This window comes from Anopheles arabiensis, chromosome 3 (genome assembly GCF_016920715.1).
Source record: "Anopheles arabiensis isolate DONGOLA chromosome 3, AaraD3, whole genome shotgun sequence".
NCBI lineage: Eukaryota > Metazoa > Arthropoda > Insecta > Diptera > Culicidae > Anopheles > Anopheles arabiensis.
This window is the reverse complement of record NC_053518.1, coordinates 8,883,674-8,903,175: the sequence shown is the minus strand read 5'-3', so window position 1 is coordinate 8,903,175 and position 19,502 is coordinate 8,883,674. Positions and strand designations below refer to the sequence as shown.

General features: G+C 49.3%; 1 protein-coding gene across 6 annotated transcripts in view; it reads right to left on the bottom strand.

Moving 5' to 3' along the window:
- Positions 1–19,502, bottom strand: part of LOC120900230 (tyrosine-protein kinase Btk29A) — a 71,683-nt gene that overhangs the window by 20,525 nt on the left and 31,656 nt on the right. Inside the window, exon 2 of one of the 6 annotated variants that reach the window (XM_040306949.1) lies at positions 12,332–12,771. The exons of 4 other annotated variants lie outside the window; for them this stretch is intronic. In XM_040306949.1, the coding sequence (XP_040162883.1) occupies positions 12,332–12,464 (133 nt within the window). In that variant the 5' untranslated portion in view covers positions 12,465–12,771. Of the gene's footprint in view, positions 1–912; positions 2,300–12,331; positions 12,772–19,502 lie in introns of those variants that run through there. One more of the 6 variants, XM_040306950.1, reaches the window with a different exon arrangement.

Genomic DNA, 19,502 nt, shown 5'->3' with positions numbered 1-19,502 from the left:
CTTCCCCCCCACTGTCGCTGTTGCTGGAGAACGAGAGCAGGGCATGCAAAAGGTTAATTCGTGATTTTGGTTGCTCCCCACCTACCTCCCCCCGGGGGCGCTGGACATCTCTGGAGACGAATGGTTGGAGCGACACTCCTTTACAAAAAAAAGTCCGCCAGAGATGAAGCAAAAGCTCCCCTCCGCTACGCTTGGTGGCAAGAAGTTACTTGGCAGTGGCACCACACGCCACCGTGCACTGAACGTGACGCGTCAAGGACTCTGTGTGTAATTGTGTGTGTGTTTGTGTGCACCCAACATGAACAGGTTGTAAGTTGACTCCTCGTGCTCGTCGTGGGGTCTCGTCGTGTACCAACGACACCTTGTGTCGGTTTACACGTTCCGAGATGATGATACCACCCCAAAGCCAGTGCAACGCCAAGTCCAAGGGTTACCCCCCGTAGAAGGCTTCGTTCGTGTCAAATGCGGATCGCCGTGAGATCGAGGTGCGACACACAGAGGTTGACATTTTCCTCCCAAAACCTCCTCTCGCGTCCGTAAACTGCACCGTAAACGCTCGTCGTGTGGAAACGCTCGGAAAACAATGGGTCGCGGGCGCAAGTGTCGCTCCCAAAGTTTCGGTCCGCGCCGTGAGGCGTGAAACAACGATCAGCGGAGTACAACAGCGAGCTTTTGTTGGCGAAATTGGTAACATTGTTGCCAATAATAAAACCGACAAAACTGGACACCCTTTTCCATTAGCTGGGGTTTGATGTGGAACGGGCATGAGTGTAGGACTGAGGTGGACTGAGTGGTGAGAACCTGTGCTGTGGATACATTTGCATTAATTCGATTTCGAAAATGGCTCGCGGCGGCGGCGAGTATGACATTATGAAGTACTACACCATCTTGCGCCACACACGCCAGTCTTACCTAGTCTCCAGACCGACAGTAGCGTCATTGCTTCGTCGAACGCTCCGTGCGCGTTCACGGTGGTTACGCTTGAGCACTAGAGGGCGCCTGCTTGTTCGCCAACGCCGCGGAATCCACCAGCCAGTGTCCTAGTGCCTACGAGACGCGGAACTTCTTCTTCTCCGGTTTGGTTGGGCACAACACCCTCGAGACACAGTGCAGAATCGCTGGGATGTTGATATTGCAACAGCACACTACAGTACACCGTTCCACCCTTCACCCAAAAACAAGTCGACGACCACCCACTTTCACAACGTATGTATATATGTGTGAGGGCTGGCTGTTGTATTCGAAGAGATAAATATAGCAACACACAGTCAGCACCCACAGACGATTGGACCCAGCAGCCCAAGAATAATGACACCAATAGCAGCAATAGCACCACAAACACTGTTAGGCCCACTTCACTGCAGGAGACCTAGGTGTCGGTAATAGAGACCTCCGTCTAGCCGTTATGGTCACGATAATGATTGCCCCGAGGTTGTTGGTGCTTCGGGTGTCTTATCAGTTTGCACCAATTCCTACGGGCGATGTCTAGCAGAGAGAGGGCACTATGTATCTATCGCAACGACAGGTGACAACAACAGCTATTGAGGTGCTGAGGAGTTCACAAAACCCTGGGACAAAACTTTCCCACTAAAGAATCGCACGATGCAGCACTACTACCGGAACTTGCACACGCGATGTGTAAACCTAGTAGTACACCAGACGACTAATTTCCGAGCTCTCCGAACACACGCTGTTGAACTCCACACACCGTGTTCCAGACCGAGGGTAGGGAGCCTTCATTAGAACATCATCCACACATAGACTGCACACTAAACGGTGATCCCCTTCACTTTTTGAGACGTTCACAGAGACCATCTAACTGGCAGGTTTGGAGTTGGGGAGCTGTTGTGTCTGTTGCACTGGGCACTGCAGGTGTAACAACGCGTGTGCCTCACTGTTCCAATCTCTCTTGAACACTTGATGATGGCGTACAACCGTTCAAGAACTTTTATGACATTGTTTTACACAAGCCTCGCTCTCTCTCTCTCTCGCACACGTATAGTATGAAGGAATTATACGAGGAAAACTCTTCCACTCCCTCTAGAAGGCAGCGTGCAATGGCAGCCCAAGGGTAGCAAGTCGCCAGCGGGTGACACTGGGCGATCACCTAGGACGGACGGTGCGCGATCGCGAATCGACATCAATATCAAGATCACTTTCCAGCTTAGAAAAACACGCACACACACAGATAGAAACTGATACACTAATCAAAACAGTGTACGGAACCAGTTGCTGGAAAAATCTAAACAAAAACACACAGAACACCACGAGAGATAGACCGCACGGTGGAGTCGCTCGATGGAAACTGGCCGACCGTTCGCTCACCCGCTTTTACTTTTCGTCAAGGCATTGTTTCACTCAAACACCCACCCCCACCAACCCCCAGTGCACCGGAGTTTTCTAGGCTGTTGGGCGCCTGGCTAGATATCTCTCTCTCTGTAGGCGCTTGCCACTCATTCGGTTCCACCACCACCACCACCACCACCTCCATCGCTTCAACGATCACGCGACGCGGCGCGCATCCAAAGTGCAAGATTTGGCTGGAAAATGCTCCAACCGCGGGCGAGCGCGCGCGCGCTCGAGCTCACCCGCCGTGTTGTTATGTGTTGTTTCCCTTTCTTGATAGAGGAAGAGGGCGGTGGAGGGGCCCGAAATGTTGCGCACACGGTGCTAACACCACTACAAACAATCGCAACATGAGCGCAACACAATAAGACACACAAGCGAAGAAGAGGAAGAAAACATGCATTGAACAGTCCAAACAGATCGTGATGAGAAAATATCGTGCATTTTGGGGTGGTACAGAGGGGATGGAGACAGTGGACAGTCGTGGGGAGGTGGATAGTAGTGGGTGAGTCTATGCGGGAAGAGACGAAAACACAACACCCACACTAGATGCATCCATCTGCAGTTCAAGCGCAAACGAATCGAACAACCTCGACTGTTCGCTGGGAACTTGAAATAGAGAGCAGTGAGGCTAAAATGATGCTATTAGTATTGGTAATGGCTGCTACAAGAATAGATTCGATGTTATTGAAATGGGGGTTCGCCGTCTGTAATGGTGGTAATGGTAGCGCCATGTTCGTTTAGCGATTCATTTCTTGCGCTGCTGCTGCTGCTACTGCTGCAGAAGATAAGTCATTCGGTAGCGAAATATGGCGCCACAACTCATAAAGTGGAGCAGGGCGGGGGGTGTGCAATTCCGCGCGGAGATGCGGGTGGGTGGCACTCAGCCAATAGATACACATCGAGTGGGTATTGAACTGAGTGAGTGCGCGCTCGCCCGCATTGCTTCGACCAGGGGAGATATGTATGCAAAGTAAACGAAGGTACGCGCCGCTTGAATAGGATGCGACTGCCGCTATCTCCAGCAAATAGACAACGTACACATATTTGCACACACACACACACTCTGTATGGGTGACGAAAAGGGAAAAGACATTTGAGATATCTCGTAGACACGTTGAGTATGCGAGCTGGTGCTAGAGAGGCTTGAGTAGTGGAGGAGTTTTGGAGAGTTAAAATCAAACGGAAATTCAACACTATTTCCTGCTTGCTTCTTCCAGCTTGTTCTCGAGAGAAGACTGTCGAGTGTAGCCCGTCCGTTACTTGCATCGCATTCGATTTCTTTTAAATCGAATTAAAGTATATATTAAAGATGCAATAGACCTGTTTCTTCACTAAAGTGTACTAAATTATACTACACGCTGCCTCATTGCGGATACGGACGAGCGTATACATTGTATCGCTTGATTCTTTTTTCTGCGAAGCCCACCATCGCCACTCTCAGAGGACGGCAGATAAATATCTGCACACTGCACTGCCAATCAAGGGCCGCAAGGGGTTGAATAAAATACTATTACACACTGACCTCTTCTCTTCGTTCACAAGTTCTTCCTCTTATCATCACGATCATCACGGGGTACACATCTACTATACAGCAAGTGGCAGGTTGTCCGGAAACAGATGGAGAAGAAGGATTCCCGTTTTTTGTTGCCTTCTGATATGCATCACAGTTGGATGGAACGTTACTGGGTGGTAATCATTAAGGAATGCCCTTTTTCCTATGTGTATGTGAGTGTGTTCTTCATTTTATCTGCTAAGGGTGTCTAGTACAAATTGCACTCTCGTTAGGCATTATGATGCACTTGTGCGGGCAACTCATGACCTCAGGAAAGTATGTCACACGTCCACTTGCAAGCGGGTTTTTGTTGTTGTTTGAGATGAAGTACGAAGGGATAAAGCAGAATTAAACCACTAGTAACAGCATGGGAGTTATATAGGTCATATTTGCTTATTCATTTCATTGCGACTGAGAAGCTTAGACGCAATTAAATTCCCCAAACGGCTATGTTATGCGCATTAATCTTGGCCTTGTGCAAACAAGACACACTAATGTTTGCGTCGCAGTAAAAACCCGAATGGAAACGCGATATAAACATGCTCCACTAATGATACTGCGAAATAAGATTTTCCTTACACGCTGATGAATGTAACCGACATAGATATGATAAGCGTGACGCAAGACTCCCCACACTTCTCGATTGCTAAACTGTGTGTTTGTGGAAACCGGTGACCCAAAATGAAGGGAAAAACACATGCGCGAAAAAAACATCCGCCAAACACAACCCCGGCACCCTATAATCATCACTTTCCAGCGCAACATGCAGCACACCAAAATGCTGAAATCCTCCAGCCACAACACACAACTTTCCCTTTCATCCATCATGCTCTCTTCCTCCCCAGTTTTTTTTTTGGTGAATTTATATGCCAACCGTGAAATCCGACAACAACCAAAAGTGCTTCAAATATAGGCTCACATCAGGGGAGAAAAACCTGCCGTGACAGCAGAAGAGAGTTTGGGTAGAAAATTGGCATAAATGAACCGCCACCACCTCCCGCCTGGGAGAGTTCAAAAGCCTGCATTATCAACCGAATGTCGAAGGCACGGTGACGACGTGCTCCGAAGCTCGTACCAATTTCTGCCCCCAAAACCATCACCATCACACACGACGTTCACACTTCTTCTCAAGAGAGTGTGCGCGCTAATTGGTATCTCGAGTGGGGAGAAGAGTGGGGTCTGTTATTTGGTCAAAATGTTTGTTGCTAAACGTTAAAATCGGATCGACCAGTTCATCACCTCCGGATCACGGGGAGTGCAGGCAACCAAGAAAGCAACCAACTCCACACAGCAGCAGCGAGTTCCATCATCCAACGCAAGAGGCAGCTCACCTCGGGGTGAGAGAGAAGTGGTTTGTTGTTCAGGTTGCGTTTTTGTTTGGACGCTCGCTGTGTGTTCACGCAACACCGCGCGATGCTGCTTTTTGTTCGGGGTGATTTTGGAGCTCCCGTGAGATGATAATCACCACCCCGAAAGCCCACAAAGTCGACTCTGCGTTGGCCAGCGGTACGACACATGGACACAATGGTCCGAATAGAAGTTACAACACGCTGTGTGCATGGGTGAGTGGTGTATGCCGAGATGCACCCAGCACGGGAGGGATGTTATCGCTACAGCAATCGAATTTGCAATCAGCATCCATCAACTGTCAATTTAAAGTTTATAAGTCACAAGTGCATGAAAAAGGTATGCAAAAGAGAAACTACCACTCAATTACGCGCGCACACACACAAGGGGCAGGCTCCTCCAGCGCAAGAGGATTTCATCTTCCAAACACATTACCGTCAATCGACGCGCACAAATGGATCTCGCCCGTATGGTGCCCAAACGCTGATTCGAATCTGCAATGTGAGAACTGTGTCGCGAACAAGCGGTCGCTTCTTCTCCCCTTCTCATTTGATTGCAATCAGACAACATTACGGATGTTGTGATAACGCGCCGCGCGGGTGCGTCCGCCGCCGTGTCATTAGATTCAAATGGTAATTTTCTTGCTTAAATTTACTTCAAACTGGTCGGAGGGTTATACGATACGGGGGATGCTGGTATAGAAGGCGAAGGCGTGGAAAAGAATGTCGCCAGATGAAGATCGATCTTGGCTCGGCTCTTATTATGCCCCTAATAGGGGGCCGACCACATAAACCGGGACACCCACCACATTCCAGCGCCCGAAGCATTATAAATGACCTAATCAGATGCATCTCGAATGTAACAGGATTTCGGGGGTGAAACCAGATCCATGTCGTGAACAAATTACCCACTACACTCTTGAATGGGGAAGTTCCTCCGGGTCAGCGGATGAAATCGTCCGGGTGGATAATAATAATTCAAATCCAATTCTGAAACGACGACGCAGTGTGTTGCTTCTTCCGCTCGTCAGCTGTCATATCTTGGGGTTGAAATACATTCTTCGTCCTTAAAACATTCACTTCTGAACTCTTCCGAGCGGTTCTTATGTCTTTCGTTCGTTCCTGGTTTCCATACCGTCTCTATTCGTGCATTGGATTCACCTCACAAATTTTGAGGTTGTTCGCTTGCATCAAGTTAAGCTGACCTTTACACATCAACCTCTGCCCAGAAAAAAACAACAACAGCAAGGGCCAGAACGGCCCAGATACATGCTGCTCCGCCCGTCCGTCTGTGCGCGTTTTATGTTACCTCTCCAATTGGAACCGAAAAAGATTCCAAGAACCCGAACCGTCTTCGGATTTCTTCCCGCGATGCATCCATCCCTAGCCGGCCGTATGCGTGTGTTTGTGTGTGCGTTAATGCCTTTCGGTGTCTGAGATGCGAGACAAGATTGCATCCGCGCTTTCGTTGCGTCCAACGGGCTTTTGTTTGGATTATGCGGAGATAGCTCATATAGCTTCTTTTTAACAACCGCTTTCTTTCACCACCACCACCATCACCACCAACCGTTCGGCTGCCGTTTTGTTGCCCACACATTGGCTCACAGCGAAACGCTAACTGCTGTAGCGACGCATTTTATTTTCCATTTCCCAACAGCCGTCACAGATTGAAAGGTGTCGATATCGATCGACCCCGGGGAAGAACGGTGCGCGATCGGGCGACAACGGGTGAGAACGAGGGCCCCAATTTCCCACCACCGCTTGGTGGACGCGCACTATCGAACACATGCAGTTGGCGCTGCAGGCGCGTCCGATCGCGCATCGCATCGCATCGTTTTACTCACGCTCTGCCTTTGCTACACACGAACCGAAACCCGATGGTCGATGATTGATGGATGAATGGGGTGGTGTTGTTAAATCGAGCACACGGCGCAAAAGGAGGGCAAGACCGGGAAGAAGACGTACAATCTGAAACCATTCCTTCATCTCATTTCCGACACGGGGCATTTCTTTTGTGCCCTTCATCGGGGCTGTTCTTACAAACCGTGCACGTACAGGAGAGGTCAATGTTTGTTCTATGAATTACACGATACACGTTTTCGTTGCGAGATTATGAATGATGCAGCCGAGAGAAAGGATACTTTGGCTGATAAACACGAAAGGAACACGAAAAAAAGTGGAAGATTACAGGACGTTTTCTTTTGTGTTCGGTAGTTCGGGTTCGGTTCCTTTTCCCTTTCGCGGCAAACAATCGGCGACGAAACTAGAGCCTACCCGGCTTGAATGGCATCTTCGACAGCTCGATCTATCCTATCCGGTCAGCTTCTCTTTTAGAGTTCTTTCGCCCGCATTATATAGATTTTGAAATATCATCATCATTCGAAAGCTCGGAAGAAAGAGCTACACAAAAAGGTAAAACAAAATTGCAATAAGAAAGGTATAACGCTTCACAAAAAAACCCTTTCCCTTCTTCCTTGACTCCAACTGGTACCAACTAAAGACCAATAAATCTCTACAAATCACTCCAAACAATCAACACACACAAAAAATCAAAAACAAACGATACCGATGTATAAAGTGATAGCTGAACCAGCACACGTTACATTAGCGCCATACACCACACGGTGCCGTAAAATGATCGATTTATGGTTTTATTGGACGCTTCACCGTCCACGAAACGCTGCTTCGCACACGAAGCCCCCCCCCCCAGCTTTTTGAGCCCTTCTGTTGTTATCATGGGTACTTCATCATCATCGTACCAGACGACAGCGTACCGGTGTAGGGTGTGGATGTAACTTCACTCAACAAGTCAATCAAAAAATCACCGATTTTACAGTGCCACACGTTCCCTTCAAATCGGAACCGCTTCCGATCAACCGACCCGTCATGCGTATGCACCCACAAAAAACCGGGATCGGACTCCCTCGTTTCATTCAATCCGACGACCCACAATTGTGCCATGGTGGTACACAAAAACGCTTGCACGGTGTGACATTTTTATTGCTTGCGCAAACGAAGGGGAAGGTTCGTCGCTTCGCTTTTGTTTAATGGAGGGTGGAGACGCGTACCACCACCTGCATGCGTACTGGATGGGGCGTGTGGTAGGTGTCGCTACAACAGGTGCCACAACCGACAGACACCTGCTAACCACCGTTTGATTGGATTTGCTTCACGCTGCAAACGGCTGCGGCTGCGTCGACGTGCTGTAGGCAGGCAGGTGCAAACACCTACCAAAACCCATGCATGAAAACGGTGCCTACATTTGGGCGTTTTTCACCACACGTCGGTTGGTTACATCGAAATTTTCACCGATCGGTGGCACCTCACGACGCGTTAGACGCACACACACCGACTCATCGGGGTCTGACGTTTGGAATCGCTTGAGGTGGTGGGGGGCAGAGTGAAGAAATGAAGTGCCATGTTCGGCACACGATGTGAACGTTTCAATCGTCTTCACCAAGTGGCGGTGTATGGGGTACCGATTTTTTTTACAGCGGTATTGAAAATGCATGGAAACACACAAGCTCTAACGAGCCGGCAAGCATATCACACGAAACGGGTCGTGTCTCCGGACCCCTGGTCTGTGTCATCTATCATACTTGTCCGTCTTGACATATACAGCGCCATTAACAGTAATTACGCGACGAGGCGAATCGGGAATGAACCGATGATAAAAGCGAGCCATTTTACGACCCACCCGGCAGGCGCGCGATCAAACCTGCTCATCCTTTCATATTCTTCCGACGCAATATTCCGTATTGCATACCATTTTTAGAGAGGGAAGGAAGAAGCGACTCTCTAGTGACTTTGGACGCCGTACATTCGGACACTTACCTAAAAAGAGAAAGATCAATAAAAAATAGCGTTAGTGGAGAAGACAACAACTTCGTATGGCTATATTGACGCTCAGTTTGATGCCCGCAGTTTCCCAAATGCCCTCCCAAGGCTCTACGCCGACTAACATCGTTAAGAACTAATGCCTGCTAACGAGAAGCGCGATGAGCTTCGGGCACGCGCAGATCCCCCCGAGCACGAGGATCGTCTCCATACATTAAAAGCTGCGACCCGCAGCCCTTCGCCGATGCAGATGGGAAGTGGAGCCCGTCATTAACCTCACACGTGAAACGTGACAACTGCAAAATGATTCTGCCTATCCGAGAGCTGCGAGCATCTCGCGTTCGTCTGGAGAGCTCTTTCTCTCTCTCTCTCTCCTGCGTTACCTTGTCATTTCGATGCGCTGGGACGTGCCAAGCGTTGCTGATTGTACTCTTCATTCACATTTGCATATCTTTGCCGTTGATCCCTCTCCCCGCCCCAAGATCGTTGGGACCGATCGCAAGACAAACCCTAGGGGCGATCTCCTAATGCGATCGATACACCTTTCTCTCTCTTTCTCTCGCGGGAATGGTGTTGTTAAGTGGTCTGTGCTGGTTAAAAAATAGACACTTCACACCGCAGGTGCATGCATCCGGAGCGGCAATGGAGGGTGCAAGTTGGCCCGCGGGATAAGATGATGGGTGCGATAAATTTACAGCGATTCATAAACCGAACCTAAGCAGCAAATGAATGGCGTGGGGACGCATGTGGGAATCTTTCGGCTTCTGCCGTAGCCCTTCGGATCACAAATCGTATCGTCGCCCATACAGGGGGGAGAGAACCTGCACCATCCGAGATTAAGCAGCCTCAATCAAGCTCTCTATTCAAATGAAGTAAGCAGCACACGTTCCACCGTTCTCCAACGCCTCGAAGACACACCAACCTGTCATGGGAAATGAGTTAATTTGCAGTTTGCGTTCTCTTGTGGCTTCTTACAGAGCCGGATCACGATTGCTCGATGTGATTCTTTATTTGTTAACGCACACACGCACACACACAACCCGGTTCAATATTTAATTTTAATGCCACTTCCAAGAACAAGGTTAAAGAACGCTACGCCAAAGCCTGGAACTAATCGGAACACTTCAAACCCCTTTTTTCTTTGGCATACAAACAACGCACACACACACACACACACCTCTGTATATCTGGTGAGTTGGCAGGATATGGGAGAGAGCGAGCGCTATCGATTAAACATCGTTTAGCCGGCAATCCAAGCCCAACGCTACAGTGGCCTTTCCGTCTGTGTGTGAGTAAGGAAAGAAAGGCGCACGCCACGGACATGGTTTTAGGGTTTTGGGAGCAGGAGCACCATCCAACCAACCATCATCAAGGCAAAACGTTCCAAATTGAACCAATTCCACGGGTGTAGGAGCAGGCGAAGCTAGGCAAAAGTGCTCCCTATGCCACGCCAGTCGCATGATGACAGGGCATGTTTTAACCTTTACCTCGTTACCAATATGTGCCCCCGTCATTCATTCAACCGAACCGGCCATACACGCTCTCCAGGTACGTTTCCGGTTCTAAACAGACAGATACACATACACGCACACCTTCTAATAGCTTTACATTAAGTGGAAATTGTTCTACATTTTGGTTCCGCTACCGGAATCGCTTTAGATACGGGGAATCGATAAAGTTTCACTGGAACAGAATGACTGGTAGTTTATGGAGATCAGCCAATCACGTCACGATCTGCTGGAAAATAGAGAGATCTTCATTTTGTGCAAGTGTTCAGCGTTCAGGATGAATACATTTCGTCTAATTCACGTCTTTTTGAGACAAGTTTGAATTATGCTAAAATAAAATGAGTTCTAATTTATCAAAGAGTCCACTTTCTTCATCTCGAGGTTCGCTTCTTCGCTTCCCCACCAAAGGTTCGTACCAGTGTCAACCCACTGTAATAACACTTTCCACCTTTCGCACTTCATCGTACGGCGCCATTTCTAGTGAAAAAAATAAAGAAGGGCGAGAACCGATCAACCGAAGCTACACACATAACCATTGCGGCCGCGCGCACACAATTCTCCACGGTTCATCGATCGACGGTGTGGTGTCCGGCCCGACCGGGCGATAGTACCGTTAGCAGGGCCACGATTATGTAAAACATGCCCTCTCAGTCCGGTGCTCATCCGACCAACAGCACCGAATGTGTTTGTGTCAGCTATTAGACAAGACAACAGACGCCCGCCGACAGATTCCGCCAGCACAGGAATATACATATATCTTACCCCCTATTCGAGCTTGTACGAGCGCGTCCCGATTCGCCACCATCTAATCTGCTAGGCTCCCTTCTCCCTTATTTCCCTTAGGTCCCGCGGTGTGCAGCGAGTGAATCGAATCGACCACCGAGGCACCACTCTCTACACACAGGCCCAGATGTATACCCCCTGCTTCCTTCGATGTGTACCCTACAGAGAGTAGTGTTGTGCCTTAGCGCTCGCCGACCCGATGAAATCGTAAACCATGTTTCCCGATGTCCGCATCGTGAGCATGGGTAATTGATTTCAGATAATTAATGACTGCATCGCACCTCCCCGCCCTGACCTGGCCGCCCGCACGGAGGACCTACGCCGAAGGGCTTACGCCCATGGCTTAACGGGCGTCCTAAAATAACGGGCGCGCGACTGGCGGGCGAGGAGGAGAGCTCACTCTACCGAACCGAACCTCGTGACAGATCGATTCGCTTGCGCAATGCAAAGATCGATGAGCAAAAAAAAAAGACATAAACGGAAGGCAGCAAAAAGCGGGCCAATCTTTCGCCGCAAATGCTCCCGCAGTTTATGCACTAGCAGGATCGCCCCCTCCGTTTGGAGCTAGGCACAATGGTGGGATACACACATACACTCACTTCATCGGGGCTATTAATATCAGCAATGGTATTTATTTTCTTCCCGTCGATAATTGAAGTTCGCCCGCCGGCGGAGACCCTCGGCGACGGCTGATTCTAAACAGCGGCTTCAGAAGCACATTAAATTAATCCACAATTACCACAGCCGATATGATGACGGTGGGGAGGGAAATGTGCACGTTTATTTTATTGAACGTTCGAACCCATTACTGGACGCGATTATCGCGATTGGCCTAGAATTTGCTGATGATACCTTTCCCGCTCTGGAGCTTAAATAGCGCGTCTTCACCGCGCGTTATTAAAATCTTTAAAGCGTTCAAACTTCCGCTTTAGAGAATCCCGGGGAGGGACACTTACCCTTATTACTACCGAAGTTCAGCGTTACATTGTTCCAGAAATTCAAGCGACACCCGAACACTCGCATCTCTTTAACGCGTTCTTTCATATTCCCAAGGACACTGCTTTCCGTGAGACTCACGCACGGAATCATCGGAAGTGGGGTGGAGCTGCTGCTACTGCTGCTGCGGGTGCCCACAAGACCGCCCGGAGGGCCACACTAAAACAAAGCCACAGCTACAACTGCTGCTGCTGCAGACTGTAAAACGCACTTTTCAAAAAGCAGATTCCCACTGAAGGTTTTAATGGAAGCTTTCTTGCCACAGCAGAACACACACTTTTCCTCTACGTCCTTCCACACATGCACGATCGTTTCACACGGCACCACTAAACACAAAGCACACAAACACACACACACACAATGTGGACACTTTATCCTTCGAAAGCTGCTGCCTATTCCTCTGCAAAAACAAAGCACAAGACGATCAATTCCATGCACCGGCACACAAGAGAAACGGCAAACCCGAAGTCAGCGAGCGTCAGTTCCTCCGTACGATCTTCCACTTGAGAATTAATGGCCAAAGGAGATCACTTGAGGTGCTCCGATTTGGCCACTTATCCTCCGGAGGTGAAGCAGTAGCGTCGTTTCTTCATTCACAGGTCACCAATGTACCCGCACAGATGCACACACACACGATCACCGCATATAAAACTAGTTTCACGATCGGTCCAAGACACTCCGAGCGAAAAGAGTGGCACACAGCACAGCAAGGAATTGGGCGTCCTTCAGCGCATCATTAACACATTCTCACCGTCTTCGTCGCCGTCGTCGTCACGGTGATTTCGCGCAAAGTTCTTCTGAGCAGCCACCAAGAAAAGGAACAGTAGTGTAGGGAGTGAACGCTCCCGATTTCGCGCGAGTTGCACACGCTAATTATGCGAATGGCGAAACCTAAAACCAGGGAGGAACCAGGCGCACAGAACGTCCACACAACAGTACGGCGAAGCGATACGACCGAGAGGGAAAGGTTTCGGAAAACTGGTTTTACAAAAATTGCTTAATCTGGCAAGCCTTTTCTGCTCCCACTCCACACATACACGGCACGGTGATCCCGGCGTGACGAAAAGAAGAAGTTGTAATATTGTTTTCCTTTCCACGGGCCACGATCACAACGAGACCTGAGACCTGAACGAGATTGGATCGTGTTTTTTCTTCTTCTTGCCGAGAGGACGCAAGGAGAGCTCGGGAGCATATCTGTGAAACCACCTTTCACAAATCTCGATCGCCTTGAGAGCGCTTTTGATCCACGGAATCGCTGGACACAGGAGGGTTGTGCGCCACTCCGAACATCGATCGACTCCGATCGGAGGATCCGGTTCGATATTCTCTGAACATTCGCTACACTTGCGATGGTTATGCCCGTCTTAGTGCCAGAAGCTCAACTAACAAACCACCAGCAGCAGAACACACTGCTTGGAAGCTTCCGAGCCGCCCATGGAGTTCTGGAGATCTGCTGCTGCTGCACTGCCAGCTCAATCTAACAAGAAAAAGCGCATTAGGGAGCACACGTTGGCATCAGCTCACCCCATTCGACATGGAGCTTAAGTGTGCTCCGCTTGCGCCTGCTGGCGGGCGGGATTCTAATGATAATGCCCGCACTTCGCACTTCACTTCAAGCCCTTCTTGACGAAGATGGATTGGATCGCGAGCGGGGGCCCACAGCCACAGCCAACCAGCACCCATCTCGAGTGCCCGCGTGGAAACGCACATGTGGAGCGGATTGCGCGTGCTGCATCACTTCACGCGTGGTGTTTCTATTAGTTCCACATTTCTCGACTTAGTGCGGTCATTAGCTCGTTCAACCGTAGTGCCAGCCAGCAGGGAGTGCAGACACACACACACAGTGGATGTTGGGATACGAAAGGGGCAAAAATACATGGGACCTAGCGCACGCGATTAGGTTAACCGCTCTTGTGGTTTAGCGGTGACAACCATCGCCCAAGTTCCATTCCGTACCATCCCAAGAGTGTGAATCTATCACCGTTGCGACTTGGCATGCCCCGAAGCGCGTGCCGTACAGAAAGCTATTAGGGCGCAATTTAGGTGGAGTGTTCCGTGTGAATAATGTTTTATTTTTACGTAACGCTTAACACATTACACCAGGTACACTAGAGCTGACGGTACTACACCGGTTGGTTGGTCGATGTGTAGCATGTAAAGATTTTAAGATTGTCTCTCCGAAGGAACATTCCTAATGCTTGTGTTACAGTTATGCAGGTCCCAGCAAGGTGGCAATTAAAAGCTCGTATACGGTTTGCAGGATGATAAGATTAGAGAGAAAGAGAGAAGGAGAGAGCAAGAATGCATGCAAACATTATGTTTTCCAGAAAAAAAGTGGAGCACTTGGGCAAACATTTCTTATCGAGCAATGACATTTCTGGGCGAGGTCGTTAAATCCCAAAGGGAACATAAAACAACACAGAAACAACACGTCTGTAAAAGACTAAAACATAGCGATTATGTTCGTGAGGTCATTCCCTTTGCGGTGTGCCGCTCCAGCTGCAATGTATTTTGAAGTCTTCAACATTCTATTACACACTTTTCTAATGAAACGGGCAGGTGGTTTGGAAAAGCAAAAAAAAGGTCAGTCATATAGAAAACCCATTGCGCCATGTTGGAGGTGACGCAGGTGTACCTAGCCGCTCAAGAACACATTTCATCGAAGACTAGAGTTTGCAGGACGTCTTGCGACAAAACGCGCCAAACGAATAACGTACCATGAAACTATCCACCTCTCCTCCATCGAAGAATAATGAATCGCTTTAACCTCATCGTCAGAGCTGGCCAGTTAAAAAACTTTTCCCACACGACATAATCAAACGGTACATAACTGCAGATCAATCATTGCAGTTCGCGTCCTGCACCTTCTGAACGTACCCTCGGGGAGTAATCACGAGTGCTTCGTCGTACACCGGGCAGGCAGCAGCAGCAGAAGTCCAGGCAAGCACCAAGCTTCATTCCCTGTTGAAGTGGGGAGTGACTGTGTTTGTGCCTCACACAGCTCTCATCTTGCAGGCGGCCACTCCCCCGAGGTAGAGGTGGCCTGCGATCGTAACCGGTGGCCTACTTTCGGGTCGATCTTCCTAACAAACCCAACCTTCTCTCAGCACGCCGGTACCGGTTTCCGTGCTGCACTGGTGGATTAACCGTTTGCGTGCGTGTGTACGTAGTATACACTGCAGGCGACACGTTGGCGCAGACGTCCTCCAAAGACTCCAAACACCTTCAGCGCACCACACGGTATAATAATAGTAATGATAATTATATTCATTACCCATTAGCTAGCTCCACGGAGCTCCCACTCTACCCGAAGCCGAATGTGGCTAACTTTGGAAGCAACACACCAGGCATATGAGAGCGTACTGAGGTTCCCAACCCACCCCTCGAAGCCTCGAAGCCAGCAAAACGGCTGTCCGCCGATAGGGCAGCACCAACCGTGCCAACTCGGCGACTGCGTAACAGCACCCGCAAGACCTATGTGTGTGTGTGTGTTTGGCGAGACTAGGCCTAATGTCAGCGCAGAAGTTTCGCCTTGGCACGGGGTGCGTAAATTAGTATGCACCGAGAGAGCTGGAGTTGAAGTGAATTATTGACTCTAGCCGCCGGCAGTGTCTCGAGCACAAGCTGGTGGTGATAAAAAAAAGAACGATCCGCGTCTCTATCGAGAAGCGGCAGCAGCAGCTGGGTCGCCTATCTTGAAGATTTTAATAGCAAACATGCACGCGCGTTCGTTGCAGCCATCAAGATCGATAGAGTGCGCTTGTAAAACAAGATCTATCTTAACAGCCAATCAAGCGCACCGACGACTTGGTAGGAAGTTGGTTTTCAAGAACGTAATCTCATCTAACGGGGGAACGGGTGTTGTTGCGGTTTGATGATCTTTGCTTGGAGTTGTTTCCATCTGTTTTACGACAGTTAAAATGCACAAGATGTGCACCATCTCTAGCGGACTATTACGTGGATCAGTTAAGCTCACAAATGATGGCTCTGATTTGGTTCTTTATGGCGTTCTGATGTTCTTGCATGATATGAAATGAAAGTCAAAACGGTACCCAACCTTAGAGCAGCTTCCAAAATAAAGTTATGCAAACACCGGTTTTGAGAAAAGGGAGATTTTGTGATGAATGGTAGCTTACATTGTGTGCAGAAGCCACAGCTCAGAAAGAGAAATACAAGAAGCACCGGGGAATTAGTGAACGTGATCGAGCAATTATGAAGCGCGTGGTCGACAGTCTGTTGGCCAGTGTCTCAGGGCACAACGATACCGATCACGCACCGAAGAAGCCGGTTTTTATTAGACGTTTGGCCGGTGGGTCTTTCTCTCTATACCCACATCCATACATCCAGTTCAACTCCTCCGCTCGTGCTCATTTATTTCGAGTCAGAAGCCCCCGTATGCCATAAAGAACGCACCAGTGCACGCGCGCGCACGCTCGTCGGTTGCATCATCGCATCATCATCATCGTCGTCGTCACGCGCACAGCATCTAACAACAGTGCTCACTGTGGGCTTGTGCTACGACCCAGTGCTACCTCCAGAGACCGGTGGTCTCATAAAGCCGACGCAATCTTAATTGGAAAGCTCTCGCGGCGAGGCGCGTTTGGGGAGTTTTTATTCCCGCGCGCGCTGTCCTGCCCAGCTCTCTTGTCAACACAAAAATCCGCGCGATCAGAGTGCAAGAATTGTGGCCGAAGGACGCAAGCTCCCTTTAATGCACCACGAATATTTATTACCCTTCACCAAATCGCATTTGCAGTGGTGCCCCTTTTCGTGCTGCTGGCAAACTGCACAGCACAGTGCGCTAAAGCAGTGCTTGGGTGAGTGTTTTCATTTCAACCGTTTCACCTTTAATCGGCGGGGAGATTTCGCGAGATCTCGCGACAACAACCACCGTTCTTCACCGTCGCCATCATTCATCACCGCCAGGGCGCAAGAGTGTGGCTGTGCAAGACAAACGCATGGCTGCAAACAGGGGGTTTTGCTAGATACTGATCAGTTTGTTGCTTCGTTGCGAGTTGGTGAAATGACTTTTCACCAGCCACGAACACGGGGGGAGAGTGATGAGATTGGATCGCGATTACTTCCCAATGAATAATGGGACACGAGGTGCTGTTGCTACATTGTACCGGCTGGCTAATGTTGGCTGAATGCACGAACAGGGAAGGATGCAATTATGATCGAATTTCTAATTAATCCGTTCTCATTCAGCTCGAATGGTGCAATTAAAGCAAGTGAGGAATGGTTCAATTTGATAATTATACCGCATCCAGTATTGGAAGAACACTAAAGAGCGACCCTAGAGGGGGTGTCGAGTATCATCTGACAGACGCGATTGTGCTTAACAATGACAGACTTAATGCGTCTTAAAAGGGAGTGGCTTTCTTGCAGCTCAAAACCACAAACCATTGGAGTCCTTTTTTCTCCACGGCATCAACCGCAGTACAGCAACCCGCCCCATATGGACCCCGGGTGGTGTGCAATTTACACGCAACTAGCGTATCCTTTCGCACAATGCAATTTAACGATCCGTTTTGCTCTTTACGCCTTTCGTTTCTCTCTGTTTGTTTACAAGTCCAGTCAGCCAGCCAGCAACAACACAAAAGAAAACCGCAGAAAACGCACATAGATTCAAATTACAGGTTGCATTAACACTCTCTGCCATCGATACTTGATCTCCATTAGGCCAGGCCGAACGGGCCAAGGAGGGGGGGGGGGGGTCTGGCTTACCACCACTAGCCCACCAGTAATAACCCTTTCGGTGCGATCGCATTTCCGCCACCAAGGTCAAGTGACGCGCGAGCGAATCGATCGGTTCGCCGTGCGTACACCGCTCTTGGTCGGGGTACGCAAAAATATTGTTATTATTCTTTCGCATATTTGCTGCTTCACCTTGTATGATCGGTCATGATCCGTCGGTGCACAAGACTGCCGCCACACAACGCGGCAGCCTGCCAGCTGCTGCACTTGAACGCAAAAGCATTGCGCCACACGCGGTTTGGGTTCTTGTCTGTTTGTGCGGAGCCATCGACAACGGACGAACGTCACTCATCTCAGAACCCGAAGGCTAAATGGGGCGAGGAAAGCACACCAACATCATCATCATTCGAACGTGTGGACGCGCCGAAGGACACAAGTGGAACGAATTCTAGTTGCCGCAAAGGAAGAAAGAAACATGCACCAGACACTTCATCATAATGATAGACCCAGCGGCCAATCCCGGGACCAATGAGACAACGTGGGCTACAAGGTACAACACACAATGCACAATTTTCAAAACGTTCCCTTTTTTGAGAGCGAATTGCAGAGCAGAGGTGCTCTCGAATGAATCCGAGTCAGGCGATTGCGAAGGTCGAAGGTGCGTTGGTTGGCGTCAGATGTCACGCCAAAACAAAAGACTGCAGATCGGATTTGTGGCGTGCATTCCGAATCAAACTGAAAGGAAGTACTTATTTGCATAACAGACTTTTGTTCTTTCATGTATGTAACGAGTCTTGGAACGTTTTCTTTCTTTTTAATCCCAGCGCAAACAACAGTAACGCTCGTCCCATACATAACCGAACATGAAAAACTTGCACTTCTTCATTAGCCTAAAATAAACAAACGAAGCTAGTCGGGCTAGTCCATAACGACTCAAACCGACTCCAAGCCTAATCTTCTGTTCCACGGGACGCCTGGTGCCGATGTAAACAAAAATCGCAGACAAAACGACAGAAGGAGAAAGCCGAACAGACGCCATTTCCTTGACGAACTTTCTTTCGATGACGGTTGGGAATTGAAAACGTAAATTACTTTTACTTTCCTTCCTTCCTCCCGTGTCGTTTTTGCGCGGTGCGTTGATACTTCTCCGTACAATTCTTCTTCCCACAACAAACCGAACACAGACACAGATCACTACCACCACCATCATCATCATCATCATCATCATCAACATCGGTGTGATTAAGGTGGATCGAACGATCTACCACCGGAATTAGCAAATCCACTAAATCGCCTCCACCCGATTTGGAGTGATACCCGCGGGGACCGGAGCTTTTGGGGGGAGGTTTTCAATGTAGAAGGGAGTTCAATGTACCTTCCACTGACACTGGCGGAGGCGTTGGCGGAATCGATTTGTGGCCGAGTCTAATTTCC